This window comes from Pseudonaja textilis, chromosome 3 (genome assembly GCF_049901715.1).
Source record: "Pseudonaja textilis isolate UNSWEBS1 chromosome 3, rPseTex1.2, whole genome shotgun sequence".
NCBI lineage: Eukaryota > Metazoa > Chordata > Lepidosauria > Squamata > Elapidae > Pseudonaja > Pseudonaja textilis.
The window spans coordinates 186,394,107-186,413,603 of record NC_141992.1 but is presented as its reverse complement, the minus strand read 5'-3'; the positions used below and the strand labels follow the sequence as shown (position 1 = coordinate 186,413,603).

The following is a 19,497-nucleotide window of genomic DNA, read 5'->3' as shown; positions in this document are numbered from 1 at the left end:
GTTCAAGGTGGTTTGTGTATTTTTTCCAGCAATTACATTGGGGGATTCTGTCTAAAATACTGTCAGTGAGAAAATGGTAAATTCTGGCTTTTCATAATTAAATGCTACCAGGATTTAACAGCTGTATGTCACATTGGAATTGTATAGTCACTGATATATAAAACAAGATAAATAACATTAATTATGAACCTACATTAATTTGCTATTCAGGATTTTAAGCTTTGGCTAAACTAATTTATACTTTAGCACTTTCAACAACTATTAATTCTCACATTAGGTGCCTTCCGCTAAATTTTCAAAAAGATGAGTTGAAGGGAATCCACAAAGATCGAATGAAAATTGGAGCAAGCCTGGCTGACGTTGATCCAATGCAAATAGACACTTCAGTAAGGATTTGATGTCTTGCTTTCTGATATAAAAATTGAATGTAGATAACCTTACCTTTAAAATTAATGTAACTGTTCTTTGATTAATTATGTGACATCAAGTCACTGTTGACTCCTGGACACCATGTAGACTGAGCTGTTCTTATTGATAATAAACTTAAAAGCTCTTTACTATACTGATAATAAACTTACTTGTGAGGACAACATAGGTAATCTTTAGCTTTTACTTTGGGTAGGATTTTTATTATTTTCATTTGTCAACTGTCTCCCTTTTTAGGTGCGATTTGATAGTGTGGGTGGACTTTCTGATCATATTTCAGCTTTAAAGGAGATGGTAGTTTTCCCACTACTTTATCCAGAAGTGTTTGAGAGATTCAAGATTCAACCTCCACGGTAGTACTTTAAATTATTTCCTTTTACTGGATGTTAAAGTCATTTTAAAATTTGGACTTTCTTGAGATAGATAGTTTCTTAAGATCTTTAAACAAGATCTCTTCTTAATAAATATCAGTTTGATGCACTATTTAGATCAATTTGTGTAAAATTGACAAGGTTTACTATAGTCATAGTAGTTTACAAAAATATACATGTGTTCTAAATTTATATTATATTAATTTATAATTTATACTATATAATTTTAAGAAGTACCCAAACCTTAAAGGAACCTAAAAGTATCCTTGAATTATTTTTCTATAAAGTTTTGTAATTTCAAATTAATATATTATTATAGCCAGGCTTTCACAAGAGATAATGCAAATATATAAACAAGTCCTAATTAAGAAAGACCAAGTTAAGAATGGGGAAATAAGAAATTACATTATTTACAGAGGTTAAAAATTGAAATAATTATTAGAGCCAAGATAATATAAATATAGCAGCCAATACGAAAACAACAAATATAGGAGAAAATAACCATGAAAAAAATCTGGACGAAGGAACAGTCCTAAATGCTGTATATGGTTTCACATTTGTCAGAAAACTGTTCAGAATAGCTTCAGTTGAATCAGCATCATCTAAAGCATCCCCCTAGAAGTTTTGCAGCTCCCTTTTATCATTTTTTATTAGCTGCATTGTTGGAGACAATCTCACACTGCTTAAGCAAGGAGGTTGTTGGTTTCTATTATATTTGCACCAATCACGTTGCCTCCTTCTGAAGAGCCACAGAGATTCATTAAATGCTGCAACCAATTGATACATTTTGGTTTCAGTTCATTCTGTCTCACTCATATCTGCATCTGCTCCTAGAACTCCTGAAATCAGATAATTGATGCATATCAAAAATCCTGTGGGTTATTTCAATAGCACATTAACATTGCAAAGCATACAGATCACTGAAAATATAAAATTTGGATTGTTGGTGCTGTTCTTCAAGGCTTTGTTTGATTATAATTGAGGCTGATTAATTACATCATGGACAAAAACTTGCTCATGGTGTCTGGCTTGTTAATCTATAACCTAGAAATTTGGGGATCTGTTACAGGAAATCTGAAGGTCCTTCAGATACCCCATGGAATTTCAAGTGGAGAAATTCTGAGATCTCCTGATTATGTACATATAAAATCTAGCATTCTGGGAAATTTTTGAATGGAGGCATACTCACATAGCTCCATTACTGAGTTGGTTATTTTTATTCTTTCTACACTAAGATTTCTACACTATCAAATGTTGATTTGTTCTTAAGTCCTTCGTATATATTGCATATATTTGTTTTTTTAATATGTGGTTTTAATTGCTTGTTATGCACTGCCCAGAGTTGCCTTTGTGAGATAGTGACTATGTAAATATGATAAATAAACATGACTGACTGTTCCACAATTGGTTTGTGGTATTCAAAGCAAGAAGTGAGATTTCTTTGTTAAGATGAGTAACTTCTAAAAAATAACCGGCGCAATAGTGAGGACATTCTTGTGTTTGTGAGAAAATATGCCCCGAGGCTGGTGCATTTTGTGACCATTGAGGATATGATTATTAATTAGCATGCTCATACCTCCAGATTCATAGGCATCAATATAGGTCACTAAGAACATCGGTGTAATAAGTTCTGTACCTTTTGTGTGCTGTTTGCAGGTGTTTCTTAAAAACCTGGTTGCCAAAGTCTTAAAGTGATTAGGTAGAGTATGCTAAAATAATTACTTTAACTGCAAGTTTGAATTCTTCCAGGGGCTGCCTTTTCTACGGTCCACCGGGGACTGGAAAAACTCTTGTTGCCAGGGCACTTGCTAATGAGTGCAGTCATGGAGACAGAAGAATAGCATTTTTCATGAGAAAAGGTGCTGATTGTCTCAGTAAATGGGTGGGCGAATCTGAGCGACAGCTTCGTCTGCTGTTTGATCAGGTAATTTTGCTTTCTTTGTGTCTTGGGTTCTGCACAACTATTTGAACCATAATTAATTTGAATTTCTCTTTTTAGGCCTTTCAGATGCGTCCTTCAATTATATTCTTTGATGAGATAGATGGCCTTGCTCCTGTACGGTCCAGTAGACAAGATCAGATTCACAGGTATGTGCTTTGTAATTAAAAACAACAGCTCTTCAAAGTATCTTTGAACTTCAGTATGATGGGTTAAATTTGAAAGATTGTAAAGGGTAATCTGACCTTGGATCCATTCTATTTTGCGAAAATTAGGGCAGAGATACTTAAATAAACAAGGAAACATAATGTTTAGTTATTTGCCTACATAAATAACAGTACTTTTGATCAAATAATATACGTATTACAAAATCTGTAGGTTTTCTTTGATTCATTAAATTAAAAATAGTAATAATGTTGCAAAAACATTGTCAGTTCCTTTATAGTTTAATATTTAATAATAATTATATGAAGTACTTTTCCATTATAACTAGCCCTGAGAAATACATAGTTTGAACAAGATTAGAGTCACCTCCTTCTTCCATTTAATTAGATGTAGACTTTATTATTACATTGGGGCTCACATTAGTAAGTTTTTTTTCTAACTCAAAAGCTTTATTTGAATTGAATTGTATATATTACTGTGTATACTGGAAATAGCTTCCAACAGGTTTCTACAACATTGAACTTACCGATACATCCAATCTTCCATGAGCATATTTCAACTGTGACATTTTCCCTATCTTTTTTTTTCTTTACATTTCACTATTTCCATTCTATTGAATAAAGTTTAATAAACTCTTTAGGTCATGCATAAAAGTATAAAATATCTGAAAATGTGCATATTTTAACTGAGGTGGCTTTCATCTGCAGATTACTATATATTTTCTAGCTTTTCTCTGTTACGGTGTTCTGAAAAAAGTGATCTGAAATCTACCTCAGCTGTCTTTAATAAAAAATAAATCCAGCAGTTCCATACAAGCTTTTGTGTACAGATCTGAGAATCCTCCAAAAAATGATTAAACTGCAGTTTTCTGCACCAATTCATTAGTAATGTAGAAATGCAAAAATGTTTGCTTCTGGAACATATCTTCCAGAAGGGATTAACTCTGGTGTTGTGGAGGTCATTTTTCTGTTTTGTGGCTGGACTGTGTCCAGAAAAAATACTTTTTGTTACAGATAATACACTTCCAGAAACGTGTTTATTTATTGCTTTTAAAGATTTGTGTATTTGTTCATATTAAACAATTCTAAGCAACTCACAACAGCAGTAAAACCCAATAACTTTAAAACTTAACCATCAAGCAATAAAAAACCATAATCATCTCCTTAAGATCTTCCCCAGCCAGCTTTATTTATCCTTATTCCATCCTGTCCTGTCCTATCCCAGCACCTGGGTGAAAAGCTAAGCCTTCTGAAAAACTAAAAGACTGGGTCCCTGCAGAACCACCAGGGGAAGGATATTCATAAGGTAGGGATGGGCATGCTTCTGAGGTCCCTCTAGGTCAGGGTTTCAGGGAGATTTCAAGTGTGCCTACCTTAACCAATCTGGAACAGGCAGATATTCTTGGAAAGGCAGTCCCACAAATAACCAGGTTCCATATAGGGCTTTAAAGATAATACCCGGTATCTTGAATTGCACCTGGAAGGAAACTGGGAGCCAGTGCATCTTACACAAAGAGGTATAACATGGGCAAACTTAGGACAACCAATGTTGTCCATGTCACTTCATTGTGGATCATTGGTAGCTGTTGAGTAGTGTTCAAGGGCAGCTCCCTTGTAAAGCATATTGCAATTTATTCAAACAAGGAGTGTCTGATACATGAGTGACTGGGAGCAAGGACTCTTCCTGGTCCAGGAAAGAGCAAACTCCAGAATTTCTCTGCCTTGTCAGGGTTAAATAAAAGTCAGTTTCTCTTCATCCAGACTCTCTTAGCCTCCGGTGATACCAGCACTGCATCAAGGACCACTCCTGCTATACTTGAAGATGAACCATGTAATTAATCTTATTAGCAGTATTGATTTATTTATTGGTACCCATTTTGTGTATATTTTATATTTTTGGTTTATATCATTGTCTTTTCTTGAAGACAGTACTTCTGATGTGCCACGTTTAAGCAAAACATAGTCCTCAGAAAAGGGTTGTGAAGACTTGCTCTAAAATAACTTTTCTCAGACATTTAAAATAAGTCCTGTGGATTCTATCATGTAAAGGATAACATATTTTAAAATTTCATTTTTAAGCTCAATTGTGTCTACGTTGCTCGCATTGATGGATGGTTTAGACAATAGAGGTGAGATTGTGGTGATTGGTGCTACAAACAGATTGGATTCCATAGACCCTGCTTTGAGAAGACCCGGACGTTTTGACAGAGAATTCCTATTTACATTACCAGATAAAGAGGTAAGAAATTCCACTATTGATAAATAATTAGCTTCAGCTTACCACGATGGAGGATAATTTAGAGCGGTGTTGATGAACCTTTTCGGCACCGAGTGCCAAAACGGGAGCACGCATACATGCCAGAAATCGCAAGAGCAGCTGTCTGGTGCACTTGCGCATGCCAGGAAAATGATCTTTTGGTTTTTGATGCGTGCATGTGTGGTGGCCAGCTGGTCTTTGTGCACACATGTGCACCAGAAACCGGAAGGGCAGGCAGGCAGGCAGGCCCATTTTTCAGTCTGCTTTAATATTCTAATATTGGAGCCATGTTTCTCAAGATGCTGTACCTGCTTTTGCTTATTTCTCTAGTTTGAGAGATTTTTCTGGAAAACATCTCTGCCCATTTGAGTTTTTATTTTGCATGAAGATAAAAATTACATAAAGTTTTCAGCCTGTTACCTCTTTCCAAAGTTATTTTGTTATACAGTTAGAATTATAATAATGAATAGTACAGTAGTTTTTGTCTCTATAAAAAACTGGTGTTTATGTAAACATAGAACATTCATGAATGGGAACTGAAATATTTGATATTTTAAGATTAAGAAATCTTAAAGCTTTTTTTTAAAAACCCTTTATGTTTCTAGGCAAGAAAGGAAATCCTTAAGATCCATACCCGCGAATGGACCCCTAAGCCATCAGAAATGTTTCTACAGGAGGTTGCTGAAAAATGTGTTGGTAAGAACAGGAATTCAAAATATTTTGCACAATCCATTTCTAAAAAGTATTGTTTTGTATAGTTGCTTGGAAATATAGCTTTACACATTTTGCTTTGACCTGATTTTTGTAATTATTTAGAATGTGTGCAGGTACTTCATTATATACTTGCACAAGTTAATGACTAGCATCATCTCTGAGCATTTATTTTTTGCAGTGATTAAGGCGCTAGATCAGAAACTGGGAGACCATAGATTCTGGTCCTCCCCCTAGACATGAAAGCTAGCCAACTTTGGGCCAGTTTTTTTTCTTAGCCCAAACTACCTAAGAGGAAGGATGATGGTGATGAGGGGAAAGCTTGAGTTGTACAGAATAAAGATGGGCTATAAATAGAACAGTATTGATTCTGTTGATTCTCCTTACATCCAATAATGAAAGCCTACTGCTGAATAAGCATTTGGTCCCACTCTTGATCTGCTTTTGCTATAAAGAGTTTCTTTCCCCTAGTATTAGCTGGAAACTGGCCACCTGCATACAAAGCTCAGAATAATTTCTGTCGTGATTTGTAGACGTGTATTTTTTTAACAGAAAAAAAAATTAGGCAAGGGATATCGGTAGCCCTTGATTTATAATTATTTGTCCAGTGATTGTTCAAAGGGACAGTTGGCCTCCAGTGACATGATTAAAATTTGGGCCCAGCTCTGAACTTTTGGGTACCTTAAACTTTGCCACAAATACCGATGATCCCCCCCCCTGCAACTTACCTTTGCCATCTTCCTTCTGCTGATGCTCTGGGATCCAGGTGCTGAGTAAAAGTGCATCCCTGGTATGCAGAGGGTGAGGGCAGGGAGAGCCAATGGTGATACCAACAGTTGAAGGTGAATGCTGTGTACTTTTCCTAGTGAACTAAACATATTAAACAGAAGGCAAGGAATAATTTCTAATGTATTGCAGTGATTTGTTTTACAGTTTAATTGACTGCCAGGGAGCAGCTTTTATTCTTTGGTGCTTGACAGAGAAGATTGAGTGAGGGGCTATAAATTATATATAAATGATGGTTATGAAATGAGTATATATAAATAGCAGAGCAATTCGACACATGTACTTAATCTTGGTAGAATGCTTACTAAAGAATGCTAAAGCCCATGAGACCATCTTTCTATCCAATTTGTTACAGTGAAATGGAAGTTAGATATGTTAAGGGAACCACAAAAATGACTTGTATGCTGATGGCTTGGCAGATTTAAAAAGTGTTTCATTAAACAAGGGAATCATAAATAAATGAATACTAAATATGAACTCTGAATACAAACAGCAAGTCACTAGTGTAAAGAAATGTTTGAAATAGTTTCATCATTTAAGACGGGTGTCAAATTCGCAGGCCAGATGTGTCACGTGCTGGCCCTGCCCCCACCCAGTTTAGCGAAGGGGGGGGGAAGTCCTGATATGTCATGTGACAACATGAGTTTGACATCCCTAATTTAAGAGAATAAATTAGGATTGAATTGCAGGATATATATGAGGGAGGAATAAAGATCAAGAAGGTAATAATTGGAGTCCATGTGTTCCTTGGAAGGAAGTTTATAAAATGCATTGTAGAATCAAGGATGGCTTGAAGGAATAATGGAGAGTATGGTGAATGTAGCTCTCCTTTTTTCTTTCTTTTTATTGTTATACCTTTAAAAAAGGGAAGGGGTGGGGGTTACTTACTAATCTTCTGCAGTTTTTTTAGTCAGTCTTGACTCCTCACAGCTGTCTAAACTTGTCCTTACAGTTTCCTTGGCAAGATTTTCAGAAGGGATTTGCTCTTTCTTTTTTTCCCTGGCTCTAAGAGAGAGCCAGCCTCCCAGCTGGCTTTGTGCCTAAGGCAACACCCAAGAGTCTCTTGGTTTCTAGCCTCATGCCCTTAATCATCATACCAATCTGGCTGTCCTACGTGACAGTGCTTATTCTAATAAAAAGTAGCATGATAGATATGCATACACCTATTGTTTTTGCATCCATTCACATGTTTTTTGATATATATATATATTTATATATTCCTTTTTATTTTTTAAATTCTCACTTTATGCCTGTAAATTGCCTGGGTTGGGAAACATCACTTTAGAAACTTCTGTAAAGCATAATGGCCAGGTGGATTAAAAAGAAAAGGATAAAACATTTCTATGTTCAGTTGTAGGTTTTGTGATGGTAGATTCTGTTTCGGGAAGAAAATAACTTTTTCAATTTCTTACACAGTACATATATCATTAAATGCTTTTAAATTGCTTATTTTAAAAATATTTTAATACAGACTTTTTCTTTATAGGGTACTGTGGGGCTGATATTAAATCGATATGTACCGAGGCAGCCTTATGTGCCTTGCGTCGACGTTATCCTCAGATTTACACCAGCAGTGTGAAGCTGCAGTTAGATATCTCTTCCATTAACATAACCGCTAAGGATTTTGTGGTTGCTATGCAAAAGACTATACCTGCTTCTCAGCGGGCAGTAACCTCACCTGGCCAAGCGCTCTCTACAATTTCAAAACCACTGCTTGAAAATGTACTGCAAAAAATTATGGAGGTTGTACAAAATGTATTTCCACATGCAGAACTGGCACAGAAAGGAGGGAATAAATCAGGTATTTAAATTTCTTCTTTTCTGAAACAGAAGATTTTATCTAAATTTAGGACTGATAAATTGAGTCACCTTCCTTTTAATAAAATACTAGTTACCGAAAAACTTTGCCTTTTCCTCTCTTTGAAGAGAGGGGCAGAAAAGAATCAGTGCAGACCAATCTTTTAGTTAACCAGATTAATTCATAAAAACACTTAAGATTCAATAAGGTTTATTTACTTGCAGTTTTGGATGGAGGTATGTATGTTTGCTATAGAATAAGTTTTGTACAAGCTGAACTGTTTAACATCCTTCCTAACTCATGTCCAGATGTTTTAAGACTAAAGCAACATGAAAGCCACACTAAAAAAAAAAAAGCAACATGAAAGCCATTCCTGTTTTAATGGTAGCCATTAGCAAATTACTAGTAGATTCAAGATGCTGGACAATAGAGCCATTTTTATCTAGTGGTTAAGGCTTCAGACTAGAAAATGGGAGACCATGAGTTCAGTCCAGCTTTAGCCATGAAAGCCAGCCGGATGACTGGGCCAACCACTGTCTCTCAACCCAACCACATCACAGATTGGTTTGGAGAAAATTGGAGGAGGAAACTGTTGGATAGGCTTTCTGCCTTGAATTATTTGTAAAAATAATAAAAGGCAGGATAGAAATAAATAAATAAAATAAAGTTGCATCATTTTTAGCTACGAAACTAACCTGAATATTTTAATTAAATTATGTTGTGCGCTTATCCCAGAACTTGTTTTTAATCATTCCAGTCACCCATACTGGATACCTACTTTCATAAGAAAGCATAAATGTAGAAAGGAATAAGCATGCCCTTTTTGCTAACTGAAACTCCCTCTTCCTCCTCCTCCTCTCTTATCAATATTGAGAGAAAAATATTATAAGTTACTCTTTTACAATAAGATTTTACGTAGTTTAAGGATGGTTATGCCACCCTAAAACCCAAAACGTGTTCAGTTACAAGTACATGGTGAATTGTTACAATCTTCTTGGAAAACCGGAAGATCTGCTTGGGGCTAGGCAACAAGTAAATAAGATAAGGGACATCCTCACTAGATAAAGCCCAGCAGTGAAACCAGATAAGACACTGAGGCACAGAAACCAGTCACGTTGACCCTTAAGCCTATTGTTTAGCTCATCTTCGAATGCAAGAAAATAAGGGGGTATGGGGAGGGCCTCTTAGGCGTGACATGTTCTGTGCAGGGGTATAAAGGTATTGTTATGACTATGGAATTCTGCTCTCCTTGTACTCAATCCACTTGGGAAGGGTCTTGGAGGCCACGCTTGCAACCGCTTTTTCTTTTCTTCAATAAACCTTTGAAATTGTGCACCAGACTTGTCCGTATTGTGAATATAAATTTATTGTGGGTCTTATATCTCACAATACTGATCTAATAATAGGAATGTATATTATACTATCAGTTAATCAATTTTCATACAGTCATTGACCAGCAAATTAAAAAAAAACCCACACAATTATTTAGGATAAAATATTGCAAAATATCTAAGGGAGTGTGATGGCTCAGTAGTTAAGACACTGAGCTTGTCAACTGGAAAGCCAACAGCCCGTGACAGATTAATAGGTACCATTTCTGCAGGAAGGTTACTGCATTCTGTATTTTCATGCTGGCTACATGATGATGGAAACATCTCAGACAACACAGGCTCCCTCAGATGGGAATCAAAAATGAGCACTTGAGTAGGTTATGACAGTACAGGGAAACCTTTAAAATACATAAAAAGGATTAGAAGAAATAATATAGTTCTGTGCAAATTATGGAACAATATTTAAACTGGATTTTAAAGAACTATTACTTGCAAAGAAGTAAAATGAGATCAGTGATAGTAACAACCTAAGATAAAACAAGTTGAAAAGGCCAGGATATTGAGTAAAGAATGGATATGATAATTCATGGCAAGCTAGAGGGACAATACAAAATGACATGTTCTATTGTTCAATTATTCCTCCACCAATATATTGCTGTATTTTATCAATGCAAGGAAAACATTGATACAAGAAACCAAAATAACATTGATTAGGCCAAATAGGTTTGCCAGTGAAATAAATGTCCCTGTCTGTTGTTCCTTTTTTCCATAATGCAGCACACACCACAGGAAACTAGAAGAGTTAAGAACTACCTCTGCTGCTAATATGGCCCTTAGTGAATAATTGCTTCTCAACATTAGTTTTCCTGCTAACTATTTTACAAAGAAACCGTGAGAACTAATTAAAGGTTGTGATTCTAATTGAATCAAAATTACATACATGTTTTATTTTGTGGAATAGAATATAATCTTCTAAACAACCCAGGTTATTTAAAATGTAAGAGCAAACAAAAATAAGTATCCAAAACATCTACATTTGAGTTATAATCTAATGACATAATTCTGAGACCTTTTTCATTTTATTTATATTTTCACTAGAAAGTTGGTATCAGGCTTCTTGACAACTTATTCCCTTTAATTGCATATGTTTAAATAAAATTCTAAAATTGGCCTTAGAAATAAGATTCAATGACCCATTGGAAAAAAAAAATCTTAACCTTAACTTTAGAAATAAGATACGATATTCATATTGTATGTACCTCTTTTTGTTTCATTTAAAGATTTTGCTAATCATGTGTCAGAACCTGATCTGTTCTACAGTGATGAAGAAGGACCAACAGTATTTGAAACTGGACATTTTCAGAAAGGCTCTGAAAAGCGGACACATTTTCTTAATTTTAATAGGTGGGTGATCAATGACAATCTTTGCCGCCGCCCCCCGCAAAAACAACAACACAAACCTCTAATATTTACTGTTTTAATGCATGTTTTTCAGTAAGGTTTTCTTCCCTACTGAATAGGATTTATTTGTTGTCTTCTGTTCCTTGATCAATACTAAAATTTAAAAGAAGGGTATTATTTTGCAGTGTTTTTGGATGAACTTGCACATAAATATATAAATTAGAACATTGAAAAGCAGAGAGAAAAGAATATTTAGTGATGCTATCACAGATTAATTTTTAGGGAGAAAAAACAGCTTCAAATTTTTGGTGTGCATACGGGTATTTTTTTTTTAAAAAAAAACCATACAGGTCATACATGCTTGCAGTTTCTGCCAGCTTGTGATTGCTTAGTTGTTGAAGCACTACATATATATATGAATGAACTGAAATACTTTATTATATTCTTTACTGATTTGATTTAAAAGTGGGACATGAATATTTAAAATTTGTTAAGTAAAAATAATTACTTGGAGTTTCAAGCTGAAAGTTTGAAGTTTCAAGTTTTTTTGCATGATTGAAAAGGTAATATTTGAGTTGAGTTTGGAGCGACTTGTTTTCTTTTTTCTTTTAATAGAAATGCTTATCACCAACCAACATCTTGCCGACCAAGACTCTTAATTAGCGGGAAGCCAGAATATGGACAAGCCTCTCATTTGGCCCCAGCAGTTATACATGCTTTAGAAAAGTTTCCGGTGTATACGCTAGACCTTTCTATCCTCTTTGGTGTCAGTTCCAAAACCCCTGAAGAGACATGTGCTCAGGTATTTCATTATCCTGTACTCTTTAGTTCTTTAAGTAGTTTTGGTTCCAACTGCCTTTGTAAGTCAAGGACTACCTATAAACATTTTCACTATTTATGTGGAGAATATCAACCTTGGAAATGGATGCCACTTCTCTTCCAGGGGTTACCAAGGTATCTTTCCAGGAAGTAGAAATTGCTTCTTCCTGAAGATTTCAGAATGAACGGATTGGAGACCAGAGTCAGTTTTTCCTTTCCCAGCACATACACTTTGCTTCTGCCAACTTCTTAGAAGTTCTTCCTGCAATCTAAGAGGGCAGAGGCAAATTTGTCTCTTTGATGCCAGTCTTTTGTCACATCAGAATCATTTTTGACTGAAATCCAGACAAAGTTTTACCTCTCCCAGTCTCTTTTGCAAAATACTATCTGACTTTAAATTCAAATTCAAATTATCATGCCAATCTTCCACTGAATGGTTCAAAACAAAGATTCATTTCCACCCTTCAAGCTCGTTATTTTCAAAAACAAAACAAAGCAACAGTTTGAAGTTAGTATGCCAAAACAGGATATGGACCAGATTTGTCAAGCCTAGCTGGTAAACCAAGTAAGTGAGAACTACAGTGATTTGAGAAAGGTATTTTTAATGTTAGCCACAAGTAAAAGTATAATCTTGGAAAATTGTGAGTGTAAATTCCTAAGCAGGCTTAATTGACTTACTAAGTCTCTTTAAAATTGTTCATTTCCATAGCTGTACTTCTGGACCAAGTTGCTTTTCTTAAATTAAACTGGTCTACTCTCTTACCTTTTTCCAGTCTTTCATGCATTTAAAAACTTGATTTTATCAACTGAAGCCATCATAATTGGCTATGTCATGAATTCTAGGGGAATATATAGTATAGTTTAAATCATGATCTATTAAACGACAAGGTAATTAATAAAGTGCAAAACTTCATTTTTAATGATTAAAATGTCTTCTTTTTTTAGTTGATCTGTGAAGCTAAGAGAACAGCGCCAAGTTTAATATACATTCCAAACATTCATATATGGTGGGGAACGATTGGACACACATTACAAGCAACCTTTACGACACTATTACAGAACATTCCATCCTTTGCTCCTATTTTTCTTCTTGCAACATCAGATACACATCATGAAGCTCTGCCAGATGAGGTATGTTCATGGGATAATCCACTGTTCCTTATTGTATCTGATTTTGCCCTTATCTGGCAGCACAATGAAGTTTAGGATAAGGAAATAAAAATATCCATCCTAATTCACACCTTAAGGTTTTTTAAAAGAATGTTTTTTAAGTGCATACACACACATTCCTGCCTCATCCCTAAATATTGCTTGCTTATCAGAGACTGTTGTTGCATTACCACAGCAAAGATTGATACTCTATAATCTGCTAAATTGGCTGAATGTTTCCCACAATTGTGTTTTTTAATGCTCTCTATTTTTGTTGGACTTTTTGCATGAAGCATTGGTAGTTCAATAGTTCTAGGATTTTGCGAGGCTACAGTTACCTTTTAATTTTTGTTTTATAGATTTCCTCTTTGTTCATTTGTTTCCATGATGCATTTTTTTTAGGTAAAGGAATTATTTGTTGATGGTTTTGGAGAAGTTTTTGATGTTCATTTGCCTGGTTACGAAGAAAGAAGAAAATTCTTTGAGGGTTTAATTCTCCATCAAGCAATTAAACCACCGGTGTCAAAAAAGAAAGCAGGTAGATGTGCTGCAAACGCATCGGATAAAGCTTATTGTAGATGGATTTGTAAACAGATACATGCTTACGAATCTGTTTTCCTTTTTAAGTTTTGCAGGCATTGGAGGTATTACCAGTAGCTCCCCCACCTGAACCACGGCAGCTGACAGAACAGGAGATCAAGCAACTTGAGGAGCAGGAAGAAGATACTCTACGTGAACTCAGAATTTTTTTAAGAAATGTGACACACAGACTTGCCATTGATAAACGCTTCAGAGCCTTTTCAAAACCTGTTGATTTGCATGAGGTAACGAATTTCAAAATAATTTTTGTTTTTCTTCTCTTGTACATTCCTCACTGCAATCATTGACTGTTTTGATTATATTAAGTTTGAAATTTGCTGAATGTTGCTATTAGACCATGGTCTCCAATCTTTCTGGCTCAACGGACCAGCAGGGGTGGCAAAGTGGGGAGGGGAAGAGGGGATGGTTTTGTGTGCGGGATGCTGCTTTCACAAATGCAGCTTTGCCTACATGCTCACCCACGCTCCACTTTGGCTGCCCAGTTCTGAACAGACTGTGGCGTGGCACTGGCCTGCAGACCAGGGGTTGAGGACCCTTGTATCATATGGTTATACTTGTATAAGTTAGAAAAAGTAATGAATGCAGACAAAACTTACCTCCGAATAATAACCTAAATACTGCTCAAGGTGAATACTATAAATGATAAACTTGATTTTAACTTATCAAAATTTGAAAGCAATTTTGGGATGTGCATCTTCAATAAAGGCATCAAGATATCTCATATCTATTGAAAGTGTTCTCTCTCCCTCTGTTGCTTTCCATTTGTTCATAACCTGCTTGGCATTTTCCCATCTTTCATTCACTAGCATTCCTTGCTCTTTCTACTTTTATCCTCTGCCTTTGTCTACTCTCTTATTTCTCTCTCTGGAACTTCTTGTTCATGAGTTGAATTGTTTTTATTTTCTCTCTTAAAGAAGTTTAACCTTGGGAATCGGAGAAGAAAGGGTTTTTGGCACATGCTTTGTATATCCTTTCAAAATGTAAATATCAGGAACTTGTCTCAGTAGAACAACCTGTACAGCTCTTAATGAAGCTCTTTTTTGAAAGGTTATATGTTTGACAGATGTTAGAAGTTACAAAGATCTACGGTCTGGTCTAGCAGGACATTTACCCAGTTTTCTTGTCCTATTTTCTTTTTTCTTTTCTTTTTTTGTTCTTCAAATGTTATGTCTTGTGTCAAGGGGGAACAACTTTCTTGTGGTTAGGAGATGTAGGGATCATAACCAATGATAAAATGATTCCATTTTGAATAGGAGAGTCAAACCTCTCAACCAGTAAGATACCCCTTTTGCTTCTCTCCTCTGAAAAGGAAAAATTGACCTGATTGGAGAGCTCTCTTGGTTTTATTCTAAAATCAGGAAAATTTACACTTTTAAAAATTGATTGCTTGACAGTTTCTCTGGAAGCTCTGAAATGGGAGCTGAAGTTATATATATGTGGTCCATGGACTCCAAGTTTCCTATTCTCCCAGGTTGTCCTATGTAATTGGTTACATTTCCAGAACTGTGCAGTTGACTGAAATGTTTTTGGTTCCCCACCCCCAAAATTGAATGCAAAATATGATCTTAAAAAGGTGGTTTAGAAGCATTAATACTAACATTTTAAAACATACAGAAAGTATGTTAAAAATAAGTAAACTTATTTTACTCCTGAAGGCAGATATTATATTCATTCTTTTTCTTACAATGCTTCTGTAGGTACCAGACTATGTCACAGTCATCAAACAGCCAATGGATCTTTCAACCATTATTTCAAAAATTGATCTTCACCAGTATCTGTCTGCCAAAGATTATCTAAAAGATATTGACCTCATCTGTAGCAATGCGTTAGAATACAATCCTGATAGAGATCCTGGAGGTAAGCCTTAATATTTATACATAGGCAAACTATTATACATGTAGCCCTCAACTTACAACCACAGTTAAACAAAATTTCTGTTGCTAAATGAGACAGTCATTAAGTGAATTTTGCCCATTGTTTACTTTTCTTGCCGCAGTTATGTGATTTGCTGCAGTTAAGTTAGTTACATAGTTGTTAAGTGAATCTGGCTTCCCCATTGACACAGTGTGATCACATGGTCTTGAGACACTGCAACCGTCATAAGTATGAACCAGTTGCCCAGCATCCAAATTTTGATGACATGGCCATGGAGACACTGCAACAATTATAATTGGAAAAACAATCATAAGTCACTTTTTCAGTGCTATTCATTGCTTATTCCGTGCTAGTTTAGGTCACTAAACAAACTCACTTGTATATTACGTTAAATAAGCAGACGTTTCAAAAGCCTGCTGTACCCAACTTGTTCTCTATCAGGTTAAAAACAAAGGAATTAAGAGTAGTATAACTTCAAGCTGGAATTGTACCATTAAAAGATATAAAACTTCATACTATTTATGAAATAGTCAGAGTTTTCTGCAGAATATTAATTTCATGACAAAGTATTTTCTTGTATATTTGTTTTAGATCGTTTGATAAGACATAGAGCCTGTTTTCTCAAAGATACAGCCTATGCTATAATAAAGGAAGAAATGGATGAAAATTTTGAACAACTTTGTGAAGAAATTCAGGAATCACGCAAAAAGAGAGGTGGGTTTTCTCACGATTTGGCACTTTAAAAAAAGTTACAGTATGATTTTAATATTGTCACATTATATAATATATTGCATTACTGTGACTGAATTAGAGTGAATAGATCGTATTTTTCATACTATAAGGCACACTTCCCTCCCTCCCCAAAAATGGGTGGAAATGTCTGTGGGTCTTATAGAGTGAATATTGCACCAGGGGGAGCCAGTTGATGCAGTGGTGTGGTTTGCCGCCTGTCACCATTCGCCACCGCCAGGGAACACTGGAGCCTTCACTGCCAAGCAGTTGGATTGGCCTCCTGGAATACCGCTGATAAGCCCCCGGGGCAATCCCCACTGCCTAGAACAGCTGATTGGTGGTATTCCAGAAGGCCAATCCAACCATCAATCGGCTGCTCAGTGGTGAAGGCTGCAGCATTCCCCGGTGATGGCAGTAGCTCAGTTCAGTTGACTGGTGGTGGGCACCATAGAGCAGAGCCCTGATGAGCCATATGCTGGGGCTGCGATAACGTGCTGAAGTTGACCAGGCCATTTGCTGCAAGGACGCTAGCCAGATGAATACAGGATGGATGCTGTGAGACAGAGGCAGATTTTTCCCCCCCTTGTTTTCCTTCTCTACAGCTAATATGCGTCTTATAGTGTGAAAAATACAGTACCTGAGCATATTCTGTGTATAAGAAACATTTCAGGCTAGAAGACTTAAAGCAGTATCAACAGCAGTGGCAACAGCACTTAGACTCATATACTGCTTCACAGTGCTTTACAGCCTCTCTAAGTGGTTAGAATCAACATATTGCCCCCAACAATCTGGGTCCTCATTTTACCGTCCTCAGAAGGATGGAAGGCTGAGTCAACCTTGAGCCTGGTGAGGATTGAACTGCCGGCAGTTGGCAGAATTACCCTGCAATATTGCATTCTAACCACTGTGCCATCACGATATGAGATGCCTCTCTGCCAGGATTCCTGTCTTTAGAATATGGCATCGTCCCCACATGTATTTCTTGTACAAAACATAGAATAATTCAACAAGGTGGGTAAAGGATTCTTACAATGTGTTGTTACTTTTAAGGTTGTAGTTCTTCAAAATATGTCCCATCTTATTACCATGTGATGCCAAAGCAAAATACCACCACATTGCAGGACAAGAAATTGGATTCTGAATGTGGTGACAAGATGAAAAGCCCACCAATACCTCTGGATTCTAGTTCTCCTTTCATTCCTAATGGTAAGTGCTAATTTATCTGGTCTTGTATTATAAGCCAAGGATGGGTGTGCTGGGATTTTTCTCTTACTGTCTATTTCTACTAATCACTAATTTTAGTGGATTGTTCCTTCTCTGGTTTCTTAGTGTATAAATAGAGGATGCATGAAAGGTTTTTTTTATAACCCACATCTACTCATATCCTATTCGATGCCACTCTGGAATTATTTTATTATTTAGCCACATTACAAACAATAACAAACATGATTACTGGATTGCTTTCTTCTGGTTTCTTTCTTGAAATGCTGCCTTTTTGTTACATGAATAATTTGAGAAATGAAATTAACCATTAGACCCTGCAGAAAACGTTTGTCTCCCAATAAGCATTTCATTCTGCATGAATATTTTGTTGCTGGTTTGGCTGTGCTTCCTCCCAAAATGACCCATCTCTCAAATCTTTATATACTTTGAAAATGTGCAGGTAGTCCTCAATTTATGACCACAATTGCGCCCAAGATTTCTGTTGCTAAGTGAGACATATTAAGTCAGTTTTGCCTCATTTGACTTTTCTTGCCACAGTTAAGTGAATCACTGCAGTTGTTAAGTTAGTAACACAGTTGTTTGTTAAGTGAATCTGGCTTCCCCATTGACTGTTTGTCAGAAGGTCGCAAAAGGGAATCCCCTGACTGAGGGACACTGCAACAGTCATAAATATGAGTCCATTGCCAAGCTTCTGAATTCTGAAATGATCATGTCACTTTTTTCTGTGCCGTTGTAACTTTGAACGGTCTCTAAATGAACTGTTGCAAGTTGAGGACGACCTGTATACACCTGATCTTCAACTAAAAAGCTGAGAAGCAGGGTATACATGGAAGGTATCTGGTTCTTTCAGAGAATGTAAACGAGTCCCTTAGCATCTCTTTCATTTTCTTATCAGGTTCTCAAAATCTGTTTTCTTCTAATTGGATGTCCTATTTGGGGGGAGCGGGGATCAACCCCAAAATCTATTGTTTTACTTCTGATTGGATGTCGTATTCCAGTGTGCGGGGGTTGGGTCAACTCCAATCTCACCCCCTGCTAAAACCTCATGGCAAAAGAGTATCCCTCCTTAGGCCTCAGTGACAGCTGCATGACACTAGTAGCAGCATATTTTCAATTACTTATTCTTACACAATGCTTGGTAATTCAGCCAAGGAAAGGCCAAGGGACTTCCAAGCTGCAAAAGAGTTTTGCAAGCAGCAGCTGCTGCTGCTGCAGCTAAACAACATAACCCATAGTATTCTTCTGGCAGTTGTAAAAACAATGACACTGCATAGTCTTTTCAGAATAATTCGTTGTGGTCACCTTGATGATGGAGTTGAGATTCAGGAATGGAAACATTAACATAACAATATTTTTCCAACTGCTATTCTGTTTTGTTCTGAAATCAATAATGTACCAGAAATGAATGTGTTTTGGTTGGAATGTGCTTATATTGGAATTTATCTGCTCTAATATGTGTAGCCTTTTTGGGTGGGAAAAATGGCCCCAACATTGTTATAACACAAAGAAGGAATCTATGTCTGATTTTCAGCTTTTCTTGAGAGGGACAAGGGGACAAGAAAATATTTCAAGCAATGGGATTGAGACTTTTTAAAGTTCTATTTTAAGAAGTTTTAAATGATTTTTCTCCTTTTCTGTACTTATTACATTGTGTAGATAGTGTTGCAAGCACACAATTCTTCATATTTAGTTTGAAAAATGCATAAAAATGAATAGGAAAGCAGAAACCATAACTTGAGGCGCTTTCAAGACAAGAGGATGTCTGTCTGTTGTTTATTTCTTTCTTATTTTATCCTTCTTCCAAATTCTGTTCTTTAAATGAAATTATATTTCGTTAAAAATGTCTTTGTATTCATATGCATCTATAAAGCATGCCACTACTATATGTCTTTGAAAGATATGAATGGTTATCTA

At 36.1% G+C, this 19,497-nt stretch overlaps 1 protein-coding gene across 2 annotated transcripts in view; it reads left to right on the top strand.

Annotated features, from left to right (window-relative positions):
- The window catches only part of ATAD2 (ATPase family AAA domain containing 2), a 35,407-nt gene that overhangs the window by 11,530 nt on the left and 4,380 nt on the right, over positions 1-19,497 (top strand). For both annotated transcript variants that reach the window (XM_087931678.1, XM_087931677.1), the window contains exons 10-24: positions 278-386; positions 664-779; positions 2,547-2,721; positions 2,797-2,885; positions 4,980-5,139; positions 5,763-5,853; positions 8,141-8,455; positions 11,064-11,187; positions 11,800-11,986; positions 12,949-13,134; positions 13,555-13,690; positions 13,780-13,976; positions 15,450-15,609; positions 16,219-16,341; positions 17,410-17,565. In XM_087931678.1, the coding sequence (XP_087787804.1) occupies positions 278-386; positions 664-779; positions 2,547-2,721; positions 2,797-2,885; positions 4,980-5,139; positions 5,763-5,853; positions 8,141-8,455; positions 11,064-11,187; positions 11,800-11,986; positions 12,949-13,134; positions 13,555-13,690; positions 13,780-13,976; positions 15,450-15,609; positions 16,219-16,341; positions 17,410-17,565 (2,324 nt within the window). The remainder of the gene's footprint in view (positions 1-277; positions 387-663; positions 780-2,546; positions 2,722-2,796; positions 2,886-4,979; positions 5,140-5,762; positions 5,854-8,140; positions 8,456-11,063; positions 11,188-11,799; positions 11,987-12,948; positions 13,135-13,554; positions 13,691-13,779; positions 13,977-15,449; positions 15,610-16,218; positions 16,342-17,409; positions 17,566-19,497) is intronic.